The sequence below is a fragment of the Cyprinodon tularosa genome, unplaced genomic scaffold (genome assembly GCF_016077235.1).
Source record: "Cyprinodon tularosa strain WSP-4 unplaced genomic scaffold, ASM1607723v1 ctg703, whole genome shotgun sequence".
Taxonomy (NCBI): domain Eukaryota; kingdom Metazoa; phylum Chordata; class Actinopteri; order Cyprinodontiformes; family Cyprinodontidae; genus Cyprinodon; species Cyprinodon tularosa.
In genome coordinates, this window is record NW_024039456.1 from 25,865 (window position 1) to 51,151 (window position 25,287).

At 38.5% G+C, this 25,287-nt stretch overlaps 1 protein-coding gene across 1 annotated transcript in view; it reads left to right on the plus strand.

Annotated features, from left to right (window-relative positions):
- Positions 1 to 23,821, plus strand: part of far1 (fatty acyl CoA reductase 1) — a 33,035-nt gene extending 9,214 nt beyond the window's left edge. The window contains exons 5-12 of the mRNA XM_038268588.1: positions 2,952 to 3,129; positions 3,538 to 3,582; positions 8,781 to 8,908; positions 8,978 to 9,045; positions 12,870 to 13,041; positions 18,050 to 18,179; positions 19,804 to 19,931; positions 21,103 to 23,821. Coding sequence (XP_038124516.1) covers positions 2,952 to 3,129; positions 3,538 to 3,582; positions 8,781 to 8,908; positions 8,978 to 9,045; positions 12,870 to 13,041; positions 18,050 to 18,179; positions 19,804 to 19,931; positions 21,103 to 21,262 — 1,009 coding nt within the window. The 3' untranslated portion in view covers positions 21,263 to 23,821. The remainder of the gene's footprint in view (positions 1 to 2,951; positions 3,130 to 3,537; positions 3,583 to 8,780; positions 8,909 to 8,977; positions 9,046 to 12,869; positions 13,042 to 18,049; positions 18,180 to 19,803; positions 19,932 to 21,102) is intronic.
- Positions 23,822 to 25,287: the final 1,466 nt, after the last annotated feature.

Below are 25,287 nucleotides of genomic sequence, written 5' to 3' on the forward strand. Positions count from 1 at the left end.
TTAGATCTTAGTTGCACTGGAACAGTGTTAACTTTAAGAACCGGTCTGACAGGTCGACCTGGAGCTTAATCCTGTTGTTTTCTTTGTACTTCAAGGATCGTTTAGTTTGACTGTTGATTTTCGACAAACAGGTTTTCACTTGTAATCTAGTAACACCCATACTTCAAGAAAACTGGTAGTTAAAACAAATAAAATCAAATTTATTTGGTCTGCTGATTTCCTTTAAGAGATTAACATGTCTGAGAACAAATAAGGAAACTCATCTTTTTAGTTAATATCAAATTATTTATATTTAAAAATGGATTTCTGGCTAAATGTTTGTTTATTCCTCATATTTTGCTTGTAGGTCCTAAAAATCCTTCAGAAATATAGAGAAGGATTCAGTGCATGTATGAACCTGAGTCTTAACTTGTTCATCTGTTAATGTCATTTAGAGAGTTATAGATCTTACTGGTCTCTTTGAGCCACTCCTCTTACTTTATCCTCTGTTTTTGATTCGCGTTATGCAGATAGAAGATCAGAGTTCTGCCAAAACTACTGACATTAATAAATATCGATATGAGCAGTTTTATTTAAAATGCGCTCATTAAAGCTTGAGAGCGCTGTGGAGGAGGATTAACTGATAATTGTGACATAATGAAGGCCTCATGGTATTAAAATTGCACACATATGTTCAAAATACACCTGAAGAGCAGATTATGCCCATTTGTTTAAAATAATAATTGTAACTTTCTATGAATCTCACACTGGAAATATTCACCTCTGCATTTAACCCATCCTCTCAGGGAGCAGTGGGCTGCCATTGTGCGTCTTGCAGGGAGCAGTGTGGGGTTAGGGGCCTTGCTCAGGGACCCAGACTGGAGGCTGTGGGGATTAAACCGGATACTTGGAAGATTCTCAGATCACAAGCGCGCTGCTCTAATCCACTAGGCCAACACTCCCCAAACTTCTCACAACTTTTGGCAAAATTCATGACAAATTTAAAGACGGAAGCAGGACCAAGACTACAGGTGCTGGTCATAAAATTAGAATATCATGAAAAAGTAGATTGATTTCAGTAATTCCATTTAAAAAGTGAAACTTGTATATTATATTCATACATTACATACAAACTCATATATTTCAGATGTTTATTTTGTTTAATTTTGATGATTACAAATGACAACAAATGAAAATCTCAAATTCATCATATCAGAAAATTAGAATATTGTGAAAAGGTTCAAAATTGATGGCCCCTGGTGCCACACTCTAATCAGCTAATTAACTCAAACCACCTGCAAAAGCCTTTAAATGGTCTTTCAGTCTAGTTCTATAGGCTACACAATCATGGGGAAGACTGCTGACTTGACAGTTGTCCAAAAGACGACCATCGACACCTTGCACAAGGAGGGCAAGACACAAAAGGTCATCGCTAAAGAGGCTGGCTGTTCACAGAGCTCAGTGTCCAAGCACATTAATAGAGAGGCGAAGGGAAGGAAAAGATGTGGTCGAAAAAAGTGTACAAGCAAGAGAGATAACCGCACCCTGGAGAGGATTGTGAAACAAAACCCATTCAAAAATGTGGGGGAGATTCACAAAGAGTGGACTGCAGCTGGAGTGAGTGCTTCAAGAACCACCACACACAGACGTATGAAAGACATGGGTTTCTGCTGTCGCATTCCTTGTGTCAAGCCACTCTTGAACCACAGACAGCGTCGGAAGCGTCTTGCCTGGGCTAAAGAGAAACAGGACTGGACTGCTGGTGAGTGGTCCAAAGTCATGTTCTCTGATGAAAGTAAATTTTGCATTTCCTTTGGAAAATCAAGGTCCCAGAGTCTGGAGGAAAAGAAGAGAGGCACTTCATCCACGTTGCTTGAAGTCCAGTGTAAAGTTTCCACAGTCAGTGATGGTTTGGGGTGCCATGTCATCTGCTGGTGTTGGTCCATTGTGTTTTCTGAGGTCCAGGGTCAACGCAGCCACATACCAGGAAGTTTTAGAGCACTTCATGCTTCCTGCAGCTGACCAACTTTTTGGAGATGCAGATTTCATTTTCCAACAGGACTTGGCACCTGCACACAGTGCCAAAGCTACCAGTACCTGGTTGAAGGACCATGGTATCCCTGTTCTTAATTGGCCAGCAAACTCTCCTGACCTTAACCCCATAGAAAATCTATGGGGTATTGTGAAGAAGAAGATGCAATACACCAGACCCAACAATTCAGAAGAGCTAAAAGCCACTATTAGAGCAACCTGGGCTATCATAACACCTGAGCAGTGCCACAGACTGATCGACTCCATGCCACGCCGCATTGCTGCAGTAATACAGGCCAAAGGAGGCCCAACTAAATACTGAGTGCTGTACATGCTCATACTTTTCATGTTCATACTTTTCAGTTGGCCAACATTTCTATAAATCCTTTGTTTTTATTGGTCTTCAGTAATATTCTAATTTTCTGATATGATGAATTTGAGATTTTCATTTGTTGTCATTTGTAATCATCAAAATTAAACAAAATAAACATCTGAAATATATGAGTTTGTATGTAATGTATGAATATAATATACAAGTTTCACTTTTTAAATGGAATTACTGAAATCAATCTACTTTTTCATGATATTCTAATTTTATGACCAGCACCTGTATTAAGACTAGTGAAAGCGCAACTTTATGTGCACAGAGGATGAATAACAGATTGTTTATAATGCAGATAACTGATGTAAACTGTAATCATGTTCTATGGTGAAATGCATGAAAGTAAAATACCTTGATTATTCTTCATGCACCAAGGCAGCCTGCTGCTTTTAAAACCAGAAGAGTTAATATCACAGGTAATGAGGTGAAGCTACTAAAGGCTCAACCAGAAAAGCCTCTTTAGAAGGCTGCGTTTCTCCAGTAGAAACATCGGAACTCTTTAATCTGTGGGAGGGAAACTGAATATATAATAAGACGTGTCTGTTTTCTCTGCCCTCAGCTGGATGGACGACGATTTGGTAGCAACGCTGACCCCCAAGCTTATCGGAGAGCGTCCCAACACTTACACCTTCACCAAAGCTTTGGCTGAGTATCTGGTTCAGCAGGAGGCTGAAGAGCTCAACGTCGCCATCATCAGACCCTCCATCATCGGAGCCAGTTGGAAGGAGCCGTTCCCTGTTAGTCTTTATGCCGTTTCAGGAGGGGTTTTGATTAAAAAAAAAAAGGGTTTTAAAAACTTCTCCACCTATTAAAGCTATTATAATGAAAAGAAGATGGTAATGCAGAAAATGGTAATCAGTGTGAGTTCATCTTTAGGTAACTAAAGGTCTGGTAGTGTCTTATTTCACCTCCACCTGTGGCTAAGAAGGTGTGAGATTCAGTTCTGGCCCGGATGATCCTCATAGCTTTGTTGGAATGTAAAAAGTATCCAGTAACAGATTTGATTTATGATTTGAGAACAAATAATTGCATTTTTTTTATATCTGTTTTGTAAATTGGTCAGATATACAGGAAAAAATAATGTAGGTTTGGTCGGTTAATGATCCTGTTTTTCACTCGATGCTTTTTCTCTGATTCTGTTTCAGGGCTGGATCGACAACTTCAATGGACCCAGTGGGATATTCATTGCAGTAAGAGATTAAATTAATATAGCCGTAAAATAATTGGGTTGATTAAATCATTTTGAAATTGATCAGAAACCAAAAATTACTTCCGGTAGCTTGGAGCCCTTCCAGGATGAAAATTGTGATATTGTAAGGATAGAAAGCGTTAATACCGTTGAAAATGAAGCAATTTTAAATTTTCCACAAAAAAAAACAAAAAAAAATGTTTATAAAGCTACACCTATTAAAGCTGCAACAGTGCTGTCCTGAAACCACAGATTATAACTTCCAGCTGGTTCAAATGGAAATGAATAGTTTCCTTCTAACTGGAATATTTCAAACGTAGTTTCTTCATGAACTCTGTGCACGAAAAAGCACAACATGAGCAAAGTAGTATGTTTTTTTTTTAATATCTGCCAAAAACCACTAAGAGGCTGTAGACTTTTCAATATTGCTTTTTTGTTTCCGGTTTGACCCAAATAGCTGGCAGTATTCCCGAATGTTAAATTTCCCTCCAATCTGTACCTGTGTAACATTGAAAGAACCTTGAAGAACCAAACTATTTACCAAATGACAAACGTTCAGACCTCTGGAGGTAAAACTGAAATTCCATTACCATAAAGTTGCTCATCTACATGACCATAGTGCAGTTAAATGGGCTGATTTTCTTTACAGTGGTCCGTTCACACCCTTAAAGGAATAGTACACCCAAAACATGATTAGCCTTCATTTTCTACTCCCCCCCATGCTGAACAACACTCTGGAGTACTTTTTTGATATCTCAAATGCATCTGGAGATCTGGGAGGCTTCTTGCTGTCTGCTGACATTCAAATAATGGAGGTCTATGGCGCCCGAGGCAGAAAGGTCCATAAAAGTCCACAAAAAACGTGTCAATATTCCTCCATACTGCTCGTCCAATGTATTCCAAGTGTCCTGAGTGGGTAGCGTCCATAATTTACTCGGAACGAAGTCATTTAGAATGTTTTTAGAGCATAAACAGGAGTGTATAGGATTTCCTGGATGGATGGATAGTTTTTATTCAAGTGTATTTTTAGTTAACAGAGACTGAGAGTTCATTTGATTTTTATTTCTCGTTTTATTTTGTTAACCAGTTCCAGTGTTAAGTGTTCTGTTGAAAATAAAGTGCGTTTATCTTTGGCAGGAAAATGCATGCATTATTATGTCATTTCCATTAAATCAGTGTAAAAAGGTCTTAAAACAATATTATTGTTTATCGCAATAGTTTTTGAGACAATCTTTCAGCAAAATTTGTTATCGTGACTGGCCTAGCACTGTTACTTGTCCATAAAAAAATAAAAATAAATCTGTTCTGCTGGATTTTCTTGAGAAACCTGTGCAGTTGTTGTCCTTTAGATTTGTTTTTCATATATTAATGCTGACCACCCTGCAGGAGGAGAGATCACAGCTTTGTTTTAGTGTCTGTCTCACTGAAAGCTCTTGGACCAGCTGCTCTGATTGGTTGATGTTCCGTGTAGAGCTGCAAAAGTTCAGATTTTCCAACTCTGGCCTTTGCTGCTTTAGACGCTCGATGCCAGGAAGCTCAGCGCTGCCAGAGTCACTGCTCCATACTCTCATATCATGCTGCTGGACCTTTCGATGCGGTCACCCATTGCATATAAACCAGATGCCCTGAACGTGCCATTAGGCTTTCTGCTGATTCCATTAACTGACACCATATCTGATGCTTCAGGTACATGGTTCTCTAATCAGCGGCATCCCAGGGATTTGGACCTGAGAGGATAGAATTGTGGTCTGAACTGTATTTCTTTGAACTCTCCTCTGTGGCAGGGGCGGATCTAGAAAAAAATTTATGGGGTGGCAGGAGGGGGGCAGGAATTTTTTTAGGGGTGGCAACACATGGCATTTGTTTACACTGAATTTAATCACAGTTATCACAGTTTGGTGAGAATAGTATGTACAGTACTAGTGTTTCATGTGAAACAGTTCATATTAATAATACATGGTAGAATGTGATCTCACTTAATAGGAGATAGAAGAATGATAACACTACTTCTAGAGGGGCCTTATCACAGGAAAGGTATTAAGGTAAGACACAGGTGCTGAGTATAGATGTGTGAGATTGACTGTCAGAGAGGCAGCTTTGCAGCATTTGCACAAGAAGAAACTATAGAAAGAAAAAGTTTCCCATCAGAGATCTATGGACTGAGCTGCACTAAAGTGAGCAGAACTACACAGTAGAAATAAATGGGTCAAGGCGCCCGAACAAGGTACTGGACATCTATGTAATGTTTACTCTGAACACACATTTACCCCATTTGTTCCTCAGTAACTTGACATACAGCAGTTAAGGCAACATGAAAGGGACATTTCATGCATGTAGATCTGCTGTAGATAGAGCTGTATATGGAGGACCAACTCTGCCATATTTAAAAATAAATACAGAAATAAATAAATGCTCAATAAATAAATAAGCATACAATTAATTACCACCAAAAATACAATCAACAAATAAATACAATTAGAAATTATATTATAATGGCAGGCAGAAATGTTAAAAGGGCAGGCAGAAAGAAATAGCGGCGAAGAAATAACTAGGGTAAAAAAATACAAAGGAAGAATAAAACAGACAAAAATATGATAACATGCACATAAATAAATACTTAAAAATATAAGTAATTAAAAAATGAAGTTGAAGATAATAAATGACAAAAAAATAAATAAGGTAAATATTAAAAAGGCAGAGAAATAAAGAAGCCAATTAAGAGTTATATACTAGTGCTGTCAATCGATTAAATTTTTTTAATCGCGATTAATCGCATCAATGCCTAAGTTAACTCGCTATTAATCGCATTTTAATCGCTAATTTTTTTTCTGATTGAAAATCATTTAAATACTCTCGATGACATACAAAAAATACATACAGGCTAGGTTTGTGCCAATGTTCTTTTTTTTAAATGAAAACAGGTCACAGACACTGATTTATGCCATAGAAACATATGGCAAGAAGATGGGGAGGCATGTAGCAAAAAATAACAAATATGTAGCCAAAAAAAAGGCCCTGAAAACAGGCTGATGTAAAAGACAGTCTTTACAGTTAATACAGTCTTTTGAACAAAGACAAGCATTTTACCCTACTGCTATAAAATGTAGTACAGTTAACATTAGATGTTAATTAACCAAGATAATAATGAACAATTTTCAATCAATACATCAAAATCAATAGACCGACATCACTAGATGGAGGTAGTCTATGCTCTAGAAAGTTACTTTTCAGCCTCTTAACAAAAATGAGAACACACACACACCCACTCACCCACACACAGACACACCCTCCCACACACACACACACACACACCCACCCACACACAGACACACCCACCCACCCACACACAGACACACCCTCCCACACACACACACACACACACCCACCCACACACAGACACACCCACCCACACGCGCGATACCGACCTGTGGCGTACACAGACAGCAAGAGTGCCGTAGCAGATTCCATTTCACCTCAGTAATCTGTTTTCTCAGCGTATTTCAGGTTGCTACTAGTTACCAGACACTCAACTTGTTTGTTGGTGGTGGGGCTTAAAGAAAAGGCACTAGCGCCACCCAGTGTATGAGCGTCTTTTTCCCTTGAGGAGCTCCGCTCTTGAAGCCTATGAGAAATGCATAGACTGGGGGAAAATAGCCCCGCCTTCCCGCAGGCTGCAGCGGGATGTACTTGGAAAATTGTACCATAAAACCACATAGCGTTAATCTCACGTTAAAAAAATTATCGCCGTTAAAATGGCCTCGCGTTAACGCGATAATAACGCGATAATTTTGACAGCACTATTATATACCTTTATGACTAGCTGTATAATTTAATTTCTACTTACATTTATTTGTTGTTTGTATTTTTGGTGGCAATGAATTGTATGCTTATTTATTTATTAAGCATTTATTTATTTCTGTATTTATTTTTAAATATGGCAGAGTTGGTCCTCCATACTGCTGTATCAACAAATCAACAAAAAGGCGGGTTCTGTTTGTTACATCAAAATCTCCACAAATCTGAAAAGAAGCAACATAAAAATACATTTTGCTTGTGAGTAGGTTCATACGGGTCATTTCTGGATAATTTCATACTATATATACAAAAAAAGAAACAACAACACTGCTTCATATTAAGCAGGATTTACACCAGTTTCACATTTTTAACTTTTAACACTTTTGGTTTTATTAAAGGAAATATCAGATTTTCTCAGGTGCCAAAACAAAATGTAACGGCTCTGTAAAGGTTCACCAGAGAGCAGAACATAAAGTTAACATGACTATAACAGCTGAATGCAGCGATTTCCATGTTGCTCAGCAAAATGCTTCACAACTTTATCTAGATCCAATGCCTTTGTGCGTTTTGATTTGAGTACAACCAAACTTGATCGTCTCTTTTCTGTCATAGTTGACCGCAAATATGTCTTTATGAGCCTGAGACGTCAGGCCTAACTAACATCATAGATAGAGAAATAACGTTCTGCAACCTGATTTTTATCATCTGTAAATCAGCATTACAGCTATGCTAGCAACATTGTGCTTTCATTATGATTTCATTTCTCGATAGTTAATCAATTTTTACCTGTTTCATCCTGTGTCTCCTCTCCCCATGACCCCTGGCTCCCTCGCTTTGCCTCATTCGGTTTTCAAAACTAATCAGTCTCAGTCACTCTCGCGTCATCTCGTGCTGCATTCACTGCAGTCCGACATTGGAAATTTGCGGTCGTAATTCTCAAATGATCCATAATTTATAAGCCTCGCCACCCCTACCGCCAACTGGGGTGGCAGCAGGGGTGGCAAGGCTGTCATTTAGGGAGACATTTGCCACCCTATGCCACCCCAGTAGATCCGCCTATGCTCTGTGGGATCATTACTCTGGCAAAATACAGGCAGATCGGACTAAATCTCTTGAGATGTCTCCTCCTTTACAAACATGTATGATGTGATGATGTGGCAGACTGGGTGTATAAAACGTTTCTTTAAATCTGATTTGGAGCGGACTTCCTGAAGAAGTGAGCCATGTTGGTAAGCGCTGCCATCGTTAACCCTGAGCAATAGCTCTGGTCTAGTAAGACGACAATTTCTGTCACAACCTGTTGTCATGTCTCATGAATCCTGTCAGTGTGTCGCCTGGGAGACGTTTCTGTGAGCTCCCTCTTGTCTCTTAACATTAGCATATTAACGTTTCCTCTTCTTTCAGGCTGGAAAGGGGATCCTGCGCACAATGAGGGCCTCCAACGACGCTGTGGCCGACCTGGTCCCAGTAGATGTGGTCATTAACGCAACTCTAGCTGCAGCTTGGTTCTCTGGATCTCAAAGAGTCAACAGGTTTGACATCATCCACTTATATTTTGATCAAGTTGTATCTTTTCCTAAAGAGCTGCTTCCTATCTGCAGGCCTAAAAGTCTCCTGGTGTACAACTGCACAACTGGTGGGATCAACCCATTTCACTGGGGCGAAGTCGGTATGATAAACATTCATATATTTACCCGTTTGATTTTCAAGAAGTTCTTATGAAAGCCTTCAACAATAAAAGCTTAAAGCTGCGGTTAGATGCGAGCTCTAATGAAAAACCCTGATTGTAACCTGATCCACTGCCTTCCTCACCTGAACCAGAAGCTTTTGTTCGTCTATTTCTAGCTTGCCTGTTTTTCCACAGGAGGTGGCTGTTGCTTTTACTCCTCCACAAGCATTTGTTATGTGAGGGATATGTTGATATAGGCTTCAAGCTCTTAACATCCAGCGAATACAAACTAAATACACATTTAGTTTCAGCTGGAAAGAGCTTTTTTGATTATCAGAAAGTTTTTTTTTTATGCTGTTTAGCTATAAGTGTCCCATACTCCTAATTATCCAGTTGCCTGCCAATTGACCTGCTATAAGCAAAATGGCGTCTCACAGTAGAGCAACCTGTAGTTTGAGTGCTGATGTTTTTAAACATCTGGAGGCCCAAAAGTGTAACCACAGCCTCCCGATGTCTTGATTTGTGCTCATTTTTCACTTCTGTCCCACAAATCGAAACAATGTCCTGCATTTAACTGGGTTAGATTGGAGGAACCAGTGCCCCGCCTAATGACCAAGCTGCATAGGATGCCCTTCAAACTGAACAGGTAAAAGCCTTTAATACAGAAGATGATGGAAACTTGCGGACTATAAGCCGCTACTACCCCCAACATTTGAACCATGCAGCTTATAAGAGGGGGCTAATTTTTATTTAGCACAAGAACATGCTGGTAGTAGTCACGGCGGAGAACAAAAATCCCGAATTCACACATTTTGACATTTATTTGCCACATTAAAGCTGCCAAACCAGTATTGAGACTGGGCTCAACTCAGAGCTGAAATAAAGAGCAGATGGAGCTCCATTTTTCATTAGGAGCTCTTACTGCTTCAACCCAGCAAGCTAATGGGAGCTAGCATTCTTCTTTCCTTCCTACTCTATATGTAGAGCTCCCCCTACAGGTTTGGTCGGAGACGGTTCAGTAGATATCAGCGGCTTATAACCCGGTGCAGTCTATATATGTACGATTCCAGTTTTTTCAAAACATTTAGTGGGCACAGCTTATAATGAGGTGCCCTCTATAGTTATAGAAAATACAGTAAGTTTAAAGTCTGTAACTGGCTTGAGGCAGTGGTTCTCGGAGAGCTTTTAGTGACGTTTGCTGAAGTTATTTTTCAGTTTGATACAAGGGAGGCATGAAGTGAAGCAAAGCTGTAAAAGAAACAGCTGAAAAAGCCATGTCAGTCCCACACTGGACCTCATTAACTACAGAATTGTCCTATTTTAGTTTTTTATATGTGTTCACTCTAATTCTAAATATAAAACATCAGCACTCAGACCACAGGTTGCTTTAGTGCGAGCAGCAACAATTGACAAAGACTCCTGGATGGGTGTGGCAACGTTTTACCCGGATAGACAAAGAAAAACGTATGTGTTAAACCTGCACTGACAGCAAGTTATGCAGTAAAACCTATTTTACTTAAATGGCCCAGAAACTGATCGACGGTAAAAACATTTTTTTTCCCAGAGCTCAGTTTATGAAACTTTCAAACTCTTGATTAAATTGAAGCTCAAATGTTTCTAGTCCCAACCTCTGCAGCTGCTGGATCTCTTACCTGGTCTGGCACATTTTTTTGTAGTCTAAATTGTTTTTTTCCCCAGCTCTATATTTACGATGCAACTCATCAATATGAAGGGCTGGTCATTACAAACGGCTAAAGGCGCAATAAAATAAACAGTTTTACACTGAAGAGGTTCTGTAAAACAGAAAAACTTCATCACTTTTAGAAGCAAATGTCAGCAGCAGAGAAGGTTGGATTGTGTATCTTTCATGACCTACAGAGGATGACTGAACATACCCCAGTTTAAGCTCGTTTCTGTTTATTTAGATTTTAACCTGATATAAAAAAAAAAAAACTGTCAAACTGATCCAAAAGACCTTTGTCTGTTGATTGGATCTTCTAGAATGAAACCTTTTATTTCAAGTTTCACAAAACTCTTGTTTTGTGTATTAATTGTTTGTTTTCTTTTATTCAGAAACACAATTCCTGGTATATTTATAGTTATATTTTCCCTCTTTTAATTTTTAATTTTTTTAATTTTAAGGCAAAGAAAAACTAGCTCAACATTTACAAACATTATTTTGTTGTTGATCATTGTAGCCCAAATATATTTTATCATCATAGCTAAATTTAACCAAGAGGATTTGATCACCAAATAGTTTTTTTTTCTTTGTTTAAAGATGTTTTTTATTATTTTTTTTAAGCTGTGACCAAACTGAACATTTCTTCAAACATATCAAAAGGAAAAAACAAAAAAATAGTTATTATTGTAATTATTATTTACAGCCTTACAAAAGTATTCATACCTGCTGAAAGTCCACATGTTTCATGTAGAGGGCTGCGTGTTGGAACATCACGATCGCCTCTGACAGTAGGACCTTCCTCCACATCTTCTGTGTTGTTTACGTTTAATTGGACCAACTTCCACCAGGACTTCTCTAGGCTTTCATTTCAACAACAGTTTTCTTCCTTAAAGGCCATATTTATTGTCTATGAATTATAGTTGCCCTTTAGACAGATTCTCCAACCTGAGCTGCTGATCTCTGTAGCTCCTCCAGGGTTACTATGGATACTTTTATTCCCTGCCTGGCCGGTTGATTTAAGCCAACAGGCTGGTCTTTGTAGGTTGGAGATGTGCCCTCCTTTGTTTTAATCCTACATCTGTGGATTCAATTTTCTCTGAAATATTTAGTTTGGGATATAAATTTGAATGCATCTTGGAAGTTGTCTTCATCTCTAAATTGTCTGCTCTGTTCCTATGTATTCATGAGGTTAAGTAACTTTTTCTAAAAAGCCTCTGAGGCCTTAAAAGGAGGTTTAATTACAAGCAGGTTTAAGGTTTTAATGTGGATGTAAACAGTGAAACTGAATTTTATTTGCAGGTATTGGAGAGCGTGGGCTGAGTACCAATGCTCATCATGATTGTAGAAAGCTAAACTGTGGTGATTTGATTATCATCAAAGGCAGTGATTCCCAATGTCCCTCATAATATAGCTGTTTCTCCATAGTCTCACATCAGACCTTAATTAATTGGAGATTAACAGGCTTCTGCAGCCTTTTGATGTCATTTTATTTACTAATCATTTAAATCTGCCTTGCTGAAGCAGAATTGCTTTTAATGCAAAAGACTCAATGTCCAATGTCTTCTGACCACCAGACTCTCAGGCCAAGTATTGACACAAGAATAATCCTCTGGCATAAACAAGCCAGGCAGTGGATGTGAGGCAGGACTTGCTGCTCAAAGGAGATTGCTGTTTTGCTTTCTCCTTTTTTCTATCCATTTTCAATGCAGAGCTCTGTTAGTGGAAAAACCAGTGCAGGGAGGATCCTGTCAGTCTCTCCTCTCTCTCTTCCTGTCTGACTCATGACTTTCACGTGGAATTGCTCTCTGCTGCCAACCAAACAAGTTTAGGCTTCTCTCTCTTGGTCGGCCCTGGTGTTTCATGGACCTAAAACATAAGTCTCCGAGTCCAAAGGGCCATGACCGGGAACCATGGGACTAAGGGGTGTGAATACTTCTTTAAGGCGCTGTAGGTAGTTGGAGTAATGAAACTGGGTTTTATTAAAAACTGAAATATTTTATTATATTAACATATATAAGTAGATGAGTAATAAAATGGTCATAAAAAGTTTGAATTTTCTTTATTTAGGGCCTTTTAAGCAGAATGTATGAAACAACCTTAAACTGGTCATTGACCCTTATGTTGAACAACCTTTTCTTCTTAGAGTACCATGTAATATCCACATTCAAGAGGAACCCCCTTGACCAGGCCTTCCGTCGGCCCAATGTTAATCTCACATCCAATCACCTAATCAATCAGTACTGGATTACCGTGAGCCACAAGGCTCCGGCCTTCCTTTACGATCTGTACCTTAGGCTGATTGGACGAGAGCCCAGGTAACCTCATCACCATCGCCTGCTCGAATGTGCTGTATCTGTGCTTTTCCTAACGGCCGTCGTCCCTTCACGTACACACGCACACCTTCGGTGCTTCACTCTAACTTTCTTCCTAGTGTAGCTGCCTGTAAGCTTAGATGCAGCGCTTCTCTGTTTATTATTGCTTCTGTGAAGTTCAGTTGGCGTCGAAGATTGCATAACCCATGGCTCCAGTGAACAATGGGTTCTGCATTCTTGACGTTTTGCTTCTAGTTTGTTTTCATTTCAGTGTCCAAAATATCAGCTCACCTAATCCGACTCTTAAATGGTCAGAGATGACGTTAGGTTTGCAGAAACACTTTGGAACCACATCAAGTCTCAAGTGCAAAGGAATAGGTTAGCAGAGACCCACCCAGTAATCGGGACTTTCTTTTATCTGTAGGAGGGAATATACCTTCCTCATCTTATCCTCTGTGTCCTCCATGTCCCGTCATGTGTGTATCTCTCCTACAGAGTACTGTGTAAACATGAACTTCAAGAACAATCCCTTAGAGCAGGCCTTCAGAAGGCCCAATGTCAATCTGCGCTCCAACCCCTTTACTAATCAGTACTGGACAACAGTCAGCCACACGCTGCCGGCCCTGCTCTATGACGGCTGTCTCACTCTGATTGGCCACAAGCCCTGGTAAGATCGCATCTGCCCCCTCCTCCCCCCTCACAGTCCTCTTCCTGCTGCCAGTCAAGCCTTCACTTTGTCAAAGGGTCCTTTCTCATTCCTCCCTGATTTTTTTTCCGACTGAGATTACGAGGGAAAGAAATGGGACTGAGGCAAATTTGATTTTTATTTCATCTCTAGGGTTCCTTCTGTACTTTGTCATGACAAAAGGATTTGGTTTCTGTCCAAGCCTTTCTTCTTAAACTTCAAGTAGTGTTTCCTTTGGGAAGAAAACTACTCTGGAAACATTTTGGTCCTTTTCCTCCCATCCTTTCACCCAATTTAAATGACCTACTGTATCTTAAACAGCTGTGCTCAGTCGGACACCTTCGCAGTCCCACTGACGGCCAACAGATTGCCTCAGTCTAAACTCCGCTTTACTATTTGAAATGGGTTTAGCTTTCAGCTAAAGTTGAATCAAATTTAAGAGGTGCGATTTGAATACAATTTGCTTTTTCACCAGTGGCCTCTAGTGCTTTCCCTTTCACCGTTTGCTGGGCATTCATGCATGTTTAATGCTTCCTTCCAATCAGTAACACGCGCTGAGAGAATCAGTTGTTTTAGTCAGCCTTCATTAGTCAAATTGATCTTTTTTCCTTGCAGTGAAAAAAATGGAGCAACCAAACGTTGAATAAAATTCAACACTGGCTGAATTGAAGCGACTTGGATTCTCCTCAGACTGCAGCTTTCCTTCATTGCTTTTCTTTGCACTTTCACACGTTCTTCCTATTTAAGTGATCATTGAAGGGTGATCATTTAACTCACTCCAAATAAAATCTGTCAGCTGGATTTATTTCACTAACCAGGAGGAGGATAAACGTCGAGATTGAGCATATTTAGCATTTAAGGGAATAAATCAATATGAGCATAATGTAATTTCTGCTGTTTAAAGGTATGCAGCCTTTCCTCCTCTTCTGTGCAGAATAAATCCAGCTTGATGTCCTCAGGGAACAAATTTGGTGGCGCTATGGAAGCTTTGATCCTACTTTATTTCATCATCACGCCATTTATTAGTCAAATTAAAGGCAGATAAGCAATCTACATATTTAATATAGTTTAGATTACACATCAGCTTTAACCTTTGTCTAACGTTGACAGAAGAGTATAATTTCAGAACAAATGTCCTATTTTTTTATTCAAATTGCATAATTGAATTATTTTAAAAATAAATAAATAAAGCTGCATTTTGTACACTTATACAGTTAAATGTAAATAATCGAAAGGCAGAAAATGAAAAGTGCAGCAATTTTATTAAGTAAAGATTTTGAAAAACTTTTTTTTTTTTTTTTTGACACTTAAAAGTAAAATGTTTTTTATTTTATTTTTTATGTATCATTATTGTAGAAGAAAATGATAGCGTATTTTGGATGATTTTCAGTCCAGAAGTGAAGATTTATTATATAAAAATAATAATAATAAAAAAAAAGCCTTTCTATGAGACGAAGTAGAAAATTGGGACACATTTGCTTTAATAAATAAGTAATGAAAAAAAAAACACAAAGCAGCTTTTTATCAAAGGAGAGGAATAAAATGAGTATAATGTAAAGCTTTTGAGATGTGATTAAATGTAAGGAGGATCATTTTTAAAGCTGCAGCTTCCCATCTGCCTTTAATTTGTAAAGTTTTATTTCAAAATATTCCAGAATTCATCCTCATTGTTGCTTAATATTGTTGCTGTTTTTAAAACATTTTCTTTTCAACCATCCATCATTAAAGTTATTTAAATATTTCCAGAACTCAAAAGGAAATTTTATTATATTATTATTTTTTCTTTTATAAGACTGTAACAATATTGATAGAGCTAATGGGGCAGAATATGTTACAGTAACCTCCACTCTTATTGTCACTCCTGGTAAAGATGCATTAAAAGCTTGTTTTAATGAAAATCATCCCTTTTTTTTTTTTAAGTCTTAAACTGAACCTGAAAATATGAACTGAATCACATTTTTGTTCAATATGTTTATCTTTATTTTGTCGTTAGACTGTTATTCTAAGAAATAACTATTTCCATAATATCTTGGAAGTTAAATGTAGTAATGTCCTAAGATGAATACGATGCCCAATCCTATTAACGTCAACAGTTAGCTTTATATTTTCTAGATGTACTTAAAGATCCCTTACTTAGGAAGTCGGATGTTGTTGTGGATGTACCATGATATTCCCTCTGTCCCAGTATGGAGGCTAAATGGCTGCTGGATGGCACTGGTGCTCTCTTTAGTTCTCAGGGAGTTTATTATTGTTCCAGAAAAAAAAAAACCCTACTGATAAAAAAAAATGGTTTATTTCAGCTGTACAGTCAAAAATCATTTAATTCTTCACAATCCAGTCAATGTAATGTTAAGGTAAATGCATTTTTTTGACTATACAGGTCCTTCTTAAAATATTAGCTTATTGTGATAAAGTTAATCATTTTCCATAATGTCATTACTCTATGGAAAATGATTAACTTTATCACAATAAGCTAATATTTTGAGTCTTAAAACTTGAACATTCATATATTTTAGATTCATTGCACACTAACTGAAATATTTCAGGTCTTTTATTGTCTTAAGACGGATAGTTTTGGCATACAGCTCATGAAAACCCAAAATTCCTTTCTCACAAAATTAGCATATCATGAAAAAGGTCTCTAAAGGAGCCATGCACCTAATCATCTGAATCTACAAATTATATCTAAACACCTGCAAAAGATTCCTGAGGCCTTTAAAACTCCCAGCCTGGTTCATCACTCAAAACCTCAATCATGGATAAGACTGCCGACCTGACTGCGTCCAGAAGGCCATCATTGACCCCCTCAAGCAAGAGGGGATGACACAGAAAGATATTTCTGAACCAATAGGCTGATCCCAGAGTGCTGCTGTATCAAGGCACCTCAGTGGGAAGGAAAAAGTGGCAGAAAACGCTGCACAATGAGAAGAGGTGATCTGACCCTGAGGAAGATAGTGGAGAAGGGCCGATTCCAGACCTTGGTTGACCTGCAGAAGCAGTGGACTGAGTCTGGAGTAGAAACATCCAGAGCCACCGTGCACAGGCGTGTGCAGGAAATGGGCTACAGGTCACTTTTGAACCAGAAACAGCGGCAGAGGCGCCTGACCTGGGCTACAGAGAAGCAGCACTGGACTGTTGCTCAGTTTTACACATCATTTGGAAATCAATGTGCCAGAGTCTGGAGGAAGACTGGGGAGAAGGAAATGCCAGAAGTCCAGTGTCAAGTACCCACAGTCAGTGATGGTCTGCGGCGCCCTGTCAGCTGCTGGTGTTGGTTCACTGTGCTTTATCAAGGGCAGGATCAATGCAGCTAGCTATCAGTGAGTGAAGCTCCTCGACTGATAGCGTGATTGGCATTTATGTCCAAAAACACACACTGCTTTTACAGTTGACGTCTAACTGAAGTGGTTTATTTTTAAAGGCATGTTTGTAATGGATGAGTTCCTATGTTAAAGCATGGCCACCGCGTTAGCCTTGAAAGGGGCGTGGTCAATGTAAGAGGTTAAAATGGATTTACCATTTATTTGGAATTGACAACTAAATGTTTGGAGAAAAAAGTTGTAAATGTAAAGAAAATTAGCTAAATGACAGAAATGTGACAACGAAAATTGGTTTGATGAATTTTACATTTGGGGGGCGGTACTTAAATGTTGTAACACTTGAATGGATTAGCAAACAGTGTTTCGGTAGCCTCTTGCTGCCTCACTTCTGACTTCTGAAGTCTTAGGGAAGCGGTCGTTCCAACCTTTGCATTTCTGATTTCTCCCGAGTGGTGCACGACTTTACGCGATTGAATAAAGTGAACCGAATGGGGGGTTGTGGCCGAAGGTTCGCAAGCAAGTTTGGTTATGGCCGGTTTCTTGGAAGCATCTTGCTAACCATTTAGTGGTAGTTAGTGCTTAGTGCTAGTAGGTTACCATTGGGAAATTGCATTGGCATAATAATAGTAGCATAATTTAAATCAGGTTTGCTTTAACAGAGATGCACCTACAACCCTGAGCACCAGGCTCCATGTGGACAGAGGATGGGAACCACTGCTCCTAGATGGGCTGAAGAGAAGATGATAGAAGTTGGCATTACCAGAAGTGCAGTCAAGCATGGAGGGAACTGTATACTTCCCTATGCGGCTGGTATATTCTAAAAGTACTTAGTTTAATGGAAATATTTTAATATGTGAGGACAATATTCTGCTCCATCTGGTGAACTCATGGTGAAATGTTTGAAACTGGAAACATGCTTGATTCTGCTCTTTAGCCCTCCCTTTGCCTCATCCATCTCCATTGTTTTCCTCTGTTCTTTCCTTCACTTGCATGTTTTATATGACAGGATGATGAAGACCATCACTCGCCTGCACAGGGCCATGATGGTCCTGGAGTATTTCACCAGCAATTCATGGGTGTGGAACACAGACAATGTGGCCATGCTGCTGTCCCACATGAGCCCTGAGGATAAGAAGGTATTTTTAACCACATTTTTAATCGAACTTTGATTAAATTATATAATCTTGTGAAAATTACCCTTTTTAAGGTTTTTAATTTTAAGAAAATGTTTGCTTTTTAAGAGCTTATCTAATTTATTGTCATTGGTAATTGATTTAATTAGATGGATTAATGAGGCTCTACAGAAATGTACCTCATCTCTTCTTATTGAGCAAAATACACATAAAAATGTTTTTCCAATAGCTTTGGGAATAAGTTAAGACACCTACCATGAGATGCTTCTTGCCACCAGCAGTTGGACTTTCAGCCTCCGGAGTCGGCGGCCATCTAACTCGCTGCTGATCTGATTAAGGGACTATAATTTGGAAGTGAAACACAGAGAACAGGGAGCTATAGAGAACGAATGGCTGAAATTAGAGACCCTGAATCGTGTTGATGCTGAGCTACATGCAACCGTTTGAATATTCAACCTGATATATTCAGCGTGGTAGAGAATGTTGTGTGCTCTGCTTTGCTGCTGGGAAAATCCATTCAGTCTCATGTACCCAGAAGCAGTGTAAATAAAAGCTGTAATGTTTTTATTTAGATTTTTTTTCTGGAATCTATTATGTATTAGATTATCAGATTCACCCTGATGTGTGCACTTTTATAACAAACTGATGCACACAAGGTGTTGATGCACATCTTTGTATTACAGATCACAGCAGCAGTGTAAATAGGAATGACGGTCTGTTTTCATTGATTTATCAAATCAAAAAGTAAAACATTTTCTGTCCTATAATGCAGTGACATACAGATGACCTGATTAAAAAAAATTTTTGGGTGGATGGACAGTTTACCAGACTTTACAGGAACAGAGTGTATCAATCTTTAATAAAAAAATCTCATATCTTAAACTGAATTTTACAACTGAAGCTGATATTGATGTAAAGATTAAATATAGAAAATGAGATTATTTAGAGCAGTGCCTATTTATAGTAAGAGGAAAGTATCCACTAGCTTAAAATGGTCAGGCACTGTTTATATTATTAATACACTAAATTACACTCAAGAACAAATTAAAATACAGACTTAAAAATGTATCATAAAATTTTCCACATTGAAAAGCGGTTGGAAAACAAAATTGTAATGGTAGATAAAACTATCTGAAACATGCTCTCATTACTGCCTGGTTCAGCTCTTCTCCAACATGCACTGGGGCTGGTAGTATGAGTTTATTGGCACTGCAATAATGACAGTTTGCAAGGTGGAATGACAACAGAGGGGAGGGGCGCATGCAGGAAAACCTGAAAGTCCTAACATGGCTAATGCATTTTAATGGGGGATACATAAGAGCATATTCTGTTCCAGAAACTGTGGTTTTATGTTTTAATTTGTGCATTTATGTGACTTACATTTTTCAGTTACAGTTAAAAAAATTCAATATGTACAAATATGTTAGAAAAAACATTTTAGGAATCTCATAATGTTCACATGAATACATCAAATGATGCTTTTTATTTAGGCTAAAATGATGTCTGGGATTTTATAGTTTGGCAGAACCTGAGGTTAGGAAGCTGTCGGTAATGATGGTGAAACAATGGAATTAAAATACTGTGGAAAAATATTTCCCTGATAAGTAGAGATTTTTTCTCTCTGTAGGTGTTTAACTTTGATGTGCGCCAACTGCACTGGGCAGAGTACATGGAAAATTATTGCATGGGAACGAAAAAATACGTCCTCAATGAGGAGCTGTCTGGACTGCCTGCTGCACGGAAACACCTCAACAAGTAAGGCGTCTGTGGATCTGCCTGCATGCAGAGACACTGGCGGGGCTAACATTAGGCTGTACGTTTACCAAAGGTGGCTGAGGGATTTGAAACGGTAATGAGGCCAGTTCTCCGTTTTTGCCGAATGCATAGAGGCCAAAATGTCACACTTCATAATTTTTTTTAACAAATGGTTTGACATGAGTGCCTGTGGAAACCTTGAGAGAACGAAGCCAAATTAAGCAAAAGCTGAAAAATCTGAAATTCGTTTATTTTGCTTACCATTAACCAATCAGGGTTTGGATGTGGCTGTGATGTCATGTGAAGGTACACAGCAGAGGCAAAGCTTGCTTATAAAAGTTAGGGTAAAGTGAGCCAAACGCACAACAGAACTGGACAAAAGTTTTCTGCAGTAGCCATAAGTATGGCAAGACAATTTAAGATGTAATCATCAGAAACATAATGTTGCCTTGTCAAAACTGAATTACTTGATTGTGCAGGTTAGACCAGTTATGGCGCCATAGCTGTCTGATAAATCTGGCAAATTAAGCTGATTAAGAGTTAAAATAGCTTGCCATACCACAGATCTTTGCGACAGAGCTGAAATCCCTAGCGACAAACCTCAGATGAACCAAGCAGAAATTTTGATGTGAAAGAACCTTTAGGTCGTTGGTTTTAGTTTTAAATCATGGGTTTGTTGTTCAATATTTAAGCTTCCAGTTAGGTAATGTAAGCTGCCAGCAGATGGCGCTCAACATACTTATTGATATAATGACTAAGTAAACACTATCAGGATGCATGCTTAGTGTGTTTTGTTTCTATTTGAAGATGAATATATGGCTTTTTTTTTTTTTTTCTCTACAAGAAGCTGCTTAGAAAGTGTAGCGTGTGGAACAGTAGACTAATACAGCGGGTTTAGTTGATCTCTGACGATTTAGGGTTCAAATGTGTGAAAATGTTTTACTGTGCATTGCTGATACATGGCTATGCTTCCCTACTCTGTTATATGTTCTTCTAGGGTGTTTTTGAAACTGCTGTAAGCAACCTGTTTAAAAAAAAAAAAAATTTGCTTGTAAAGGGCAAAAAATGAAAGATTCTTCAGAAGATCTTAAATATTTAAGACGGTGGTAAAAATGACTGCGGTGTATTTTTGTGATCAGCTGAATAAAGTCTAATGTTTCTGCTCCTCCAGGCTGAGGAACATTCGCTACACCTTCAACACCATCCTGGTGGTTCTTATTTGGCGCGTCTTCATCGCCCGCTCCCAGATGGCTCGCAACATCTGGTACTTTGTGGTGAGCCTCTGTTTCAAATTCCTCTCCTACTTCAGAGCTTCCTCCACCATGAGATAATGAACAAAGGACTCAGAGCAAGGAAAGGAGTTGGAGGATTGAAGAACATGGCGGCGGCAGACCATACTCGATACGGTGAAAGGAGCGACACCAGAAACTGGACGAACCTTGAGTCTGCAGTGACTTTAGTCCTTAAATACCCAACTTCTCTCTAACTTGATGGATCGCTATAGAAGCCTTGGATGAAACTCAGACCAGCAGCGATTGGGCTTATGACGAAAAATACCTTGTTCTGTTTCCTTCTGCTCCTTCTGCAAAGCTATGGTGAACGATGCTCTGCTCAGAAGCCTTTTGCTAGTTTGTGTCAGGCTGAATTACTCCTCGAGAGCAGAAGTTATTTCACTCAGCCAGAGATGAGAGATTAAAATCACACAGCTTTTGTCCTTTAGTCTTCTGTTCTTGTGTTGTATGAACAGGCCCTTTTTTAATAAGCTTAGATGGATCAAAGTCAAGCCTAAATTTCTTTAAACGTTGCTTTGAACACTGATATTTCACCTCAGTGCATTTTCTCCAGTGGGGGCATCAAATGTTTTCAGGGTTTTTTCGCCATCAGCTCGCTGAGTTAAAACGCCCCACCACACACAACTGCAGACGCTTTCCTCCACCATTAAGGCCGCTGTAAAGCAACGTTTTAGGCTGTTGGGGTGGTGTTTGTGCTGAATCATGCCTTACAGGAAGTACTCGCTCACCCCCCACCCCGTTTCTGCCGGGCGAAAATAACCTGTCAACAACGATGCAGTCCCAAACTTCCTCAGACTGCAGCGGCCCGTTTCTTTATCCTCAACTAAGCACAATGCAAATCCTGATGGCTTTACTGAGTGCCTATACTGACTTCTCTTGCAACAGCAAAACTTTACTTTTGTCTTTTTCCAGATCATTTATTTTTTGTGTCAAGTTGCAGTTTTTAAATTAGCCAAGTTCCTTTTGTTCAGGCGGCTCAGGTGCATTTTGGAGGAGAAATGCTCATCTTTTTGCCTCTTCTTTCTCCTGCTTTCTCTGAGGAAATAAAAATTATAAAAAAAAACCTTCAGGATGAGCTGATATCCTGGGCGCCGCCTATATTCTCTCCCTGTAGAACTAACTTGGCGTTTGTTGCTGTACTCGTTCTTCCCAGGTTGTGTGGGGTCTGCCTGTTACATTTCTGCTTCTATAAACCTCAGAAAGCAGAACAGAAATTCAACCTTTTTATTTTAAACCTTTTTTTTGTTCTTCCTGTCAAAGTTTTCTACTCTCTTCTAATTTCTCTGGGCTTTAAACGTTGACGCCACGGTGTCTCATTACTGTAAGCACTTTGTCACACTTTCCCTCTGTTACCTACCTTATTTATTTAACCCACCAGCCGCCGGTGAGTTTTAATCATACCTGCCTGTCTTCTGAAAGGCTCCAGATAAAGGCCTTCATGTCCGCCCTGTCTGTGTACCAGCCTCTTTAAGGAATGTGATTCTCACAGCATAAAGAAATATACAGAAACCTTGAACTCTGTGCCTCAACTGTTGATATGCGAATGTGAAAAAGAGCAGTCGGATGTGTTTTGTTTTTCTAAATAGTTTTATGTCCAGCTCTGGTTAGGGTAGACTTGGAGCGATGCACAGAGCTGTTTTTCTGCTTGTGGGTGCGTGGCTAGTGTACAGAAACTAACTGAAGTGGACTCAGCTGTTGTAAATGGTAAGAAAAAGCGACCGCTTGGCACCATTTTGAAATCTTAGTTGCTCTTTGTGTCAATGCACATGATTCCTTCTCTGTATGTAAAAGAAAAGCTTCTTTTTGTAAAGTCAGATTTGTCTTCTGCAAATGTAAGAGGAAATGATTTATTTTGAAAATGTCTGGTTAAGTGAATAAATTCTCACTGTTGTGCCTGATCTCTTCCTAATGGTGTAAGTGACTTGGTCTGTTGTATTGGTGATGCTTCTTGTGCTATGAGTCGTGGCAGCTCTATGTGCGCATTTCCCAGTTTGACTTTTTCCTTATAAAAGTCTATCATTTCCATCAGGAACTGTTAGCCACACTAAAGCGGCTTTTTTATAATCATTTATTTTCTTGTCAATGTTTTTAAGAGCCTAAGATAATTTAGATTTGATACAAATACTAGTGAATAAAGTAAAGTTTATTGTATGGCTGAGGGTGCCTCCCTCGTGACCCTGGACTCTTTCTGTTACATTTTACCTGATGGACCAACACAGAGTAGCTCATTACTGTGAAGCGAAAGGAAAATGATTTAATGGCTTTAATTCAGCCTCCCTCTTTGATTGAAAAATTACAACTACAATGAATTTTCTGTAAAAGTTTCCTCATTTTTAAAATAATCAATGAAAAAGAAAAGTTTTGAAAGCTTCATAGATTCATTAGAGACGATTAGTGAACAAAACTGAGCCTCTCGAGCTGCAACTAGTTCTTTAAAATGTTTCTGTGTTTAATGCCATATTTGCACTTAATTACCATAACAAAAGAAAACGAGTAAAGCAAGTATTGATTTGTCATTAGGTCATAAACATTTTGTTTCTTTTTTTCCATTGTTGATGAATATGTATGTTCTGTTAAATAAAATCCATTTCTCCTTTTTTGTGTGTATTTTCCTTTTTTTAAAGTCGTAGGGAAATTATATTTAAATGTCAAATCATTCTGGCTTAAACATGTATATAAATGTACTCTTATCAGATGATATTGTCCCAAAATTTAGAAATTTGTATTTAAAAAAAAATCCTGTCTTAAAAATCTTTTTTTTCCATTATCCTATGCAGGCCAGTTAGTTAAATGTCAGCTTGTACACCTAAATTTGGCCAATTTAGGCCATTTTCGTAGAACTGTGGTGACAAAGGCAAGCTTCAATGACTGTCTGAAACTGTAGCTCACCACGTAAAAGTGCGTAAAAAGATGGCAAACTGAGGACGAGCACATAGGACGACCTTACGTGAAAATATCACCAGAATGAGTGACAATTAGGAGGACCACTTATTTTGATGATTATCCTTCACTATACCTTTAACTATTCAAATTATTTTAAGCATGCTAGAAGCTTAGTTTTCTGATACATTATGTTGCTGAACTTCATTCCCATCGCTCTTGCAATAAGTGATCTTAATTAAAATTCTTAAAGGCATGCTTAGCCGCATGTTGTCATTGAACTGCTGGTTGTCCTGAAAACAATGGGCTACATTGATGATTGGAGATCCTGGTCTGATTTGGCCACTGCACCCTCCAAACTAACGTATGGTGCAGCTCTTCTTTCTAGGAAGTTTATTAGTCCTCCAAAACCCTGATGGCCCAGGAAGGACATTCAAAATTTAAAGCGCCTCTGTGCAGCTTCTTTACTGTTACCCACTCATTACTCCATCTAGTGTCTTGCCCACAACCAAAATCAAATCAAATTAGAAAAGAATCCTAAATCAGTAAATCATGAGAATCAAATAACTCCAATTGGGGGAAAAGTTTTTAACGGTTAAATGCGCTTTATCTAGCATCAGATCTCTTTCTTCAAAACTTCTGTTAGTTTATGACTTGATTTATGATAATCGCAATGATTTGTCTTACAGAAACTTGGCTGCAGCAAGAGGATTATGTGCGCATAAATGGACTAACTTCCCCTAGTTCTATAAATTTTCACATACCCAGAAATTACTTTGGTCTTGGTTACAGATTATGTCAACTCCTTTGGACATTTAACCCTTAGTTTCCCTCATCCAAATTGCAAAGAACAAAAGCTGTTCTTTTTTCACTTTGTATCATCCACCAATTCCTTACTCTGAATTTGTAGATCAGGTTTCAGAGTTTCTACAGGTGCTGGTCATAAAATTAGAATATCATGAAAAAGTAGATTGATTTCAGTAATTCCATTTAAAAAGTGAAACTTGTATATTATATTCGTACATTACATACAAACTCATATATTTCAGATGTTTATTTTGTTTAATTTTGATGATTACAAATGACAACAAATGAAAATCTCAAATTCATCATATCAGAAAATTAGAATATTACTGAAGACCAATAAAAACAAAGGATTTATAGAAATGTTGGCCAACTGAAAA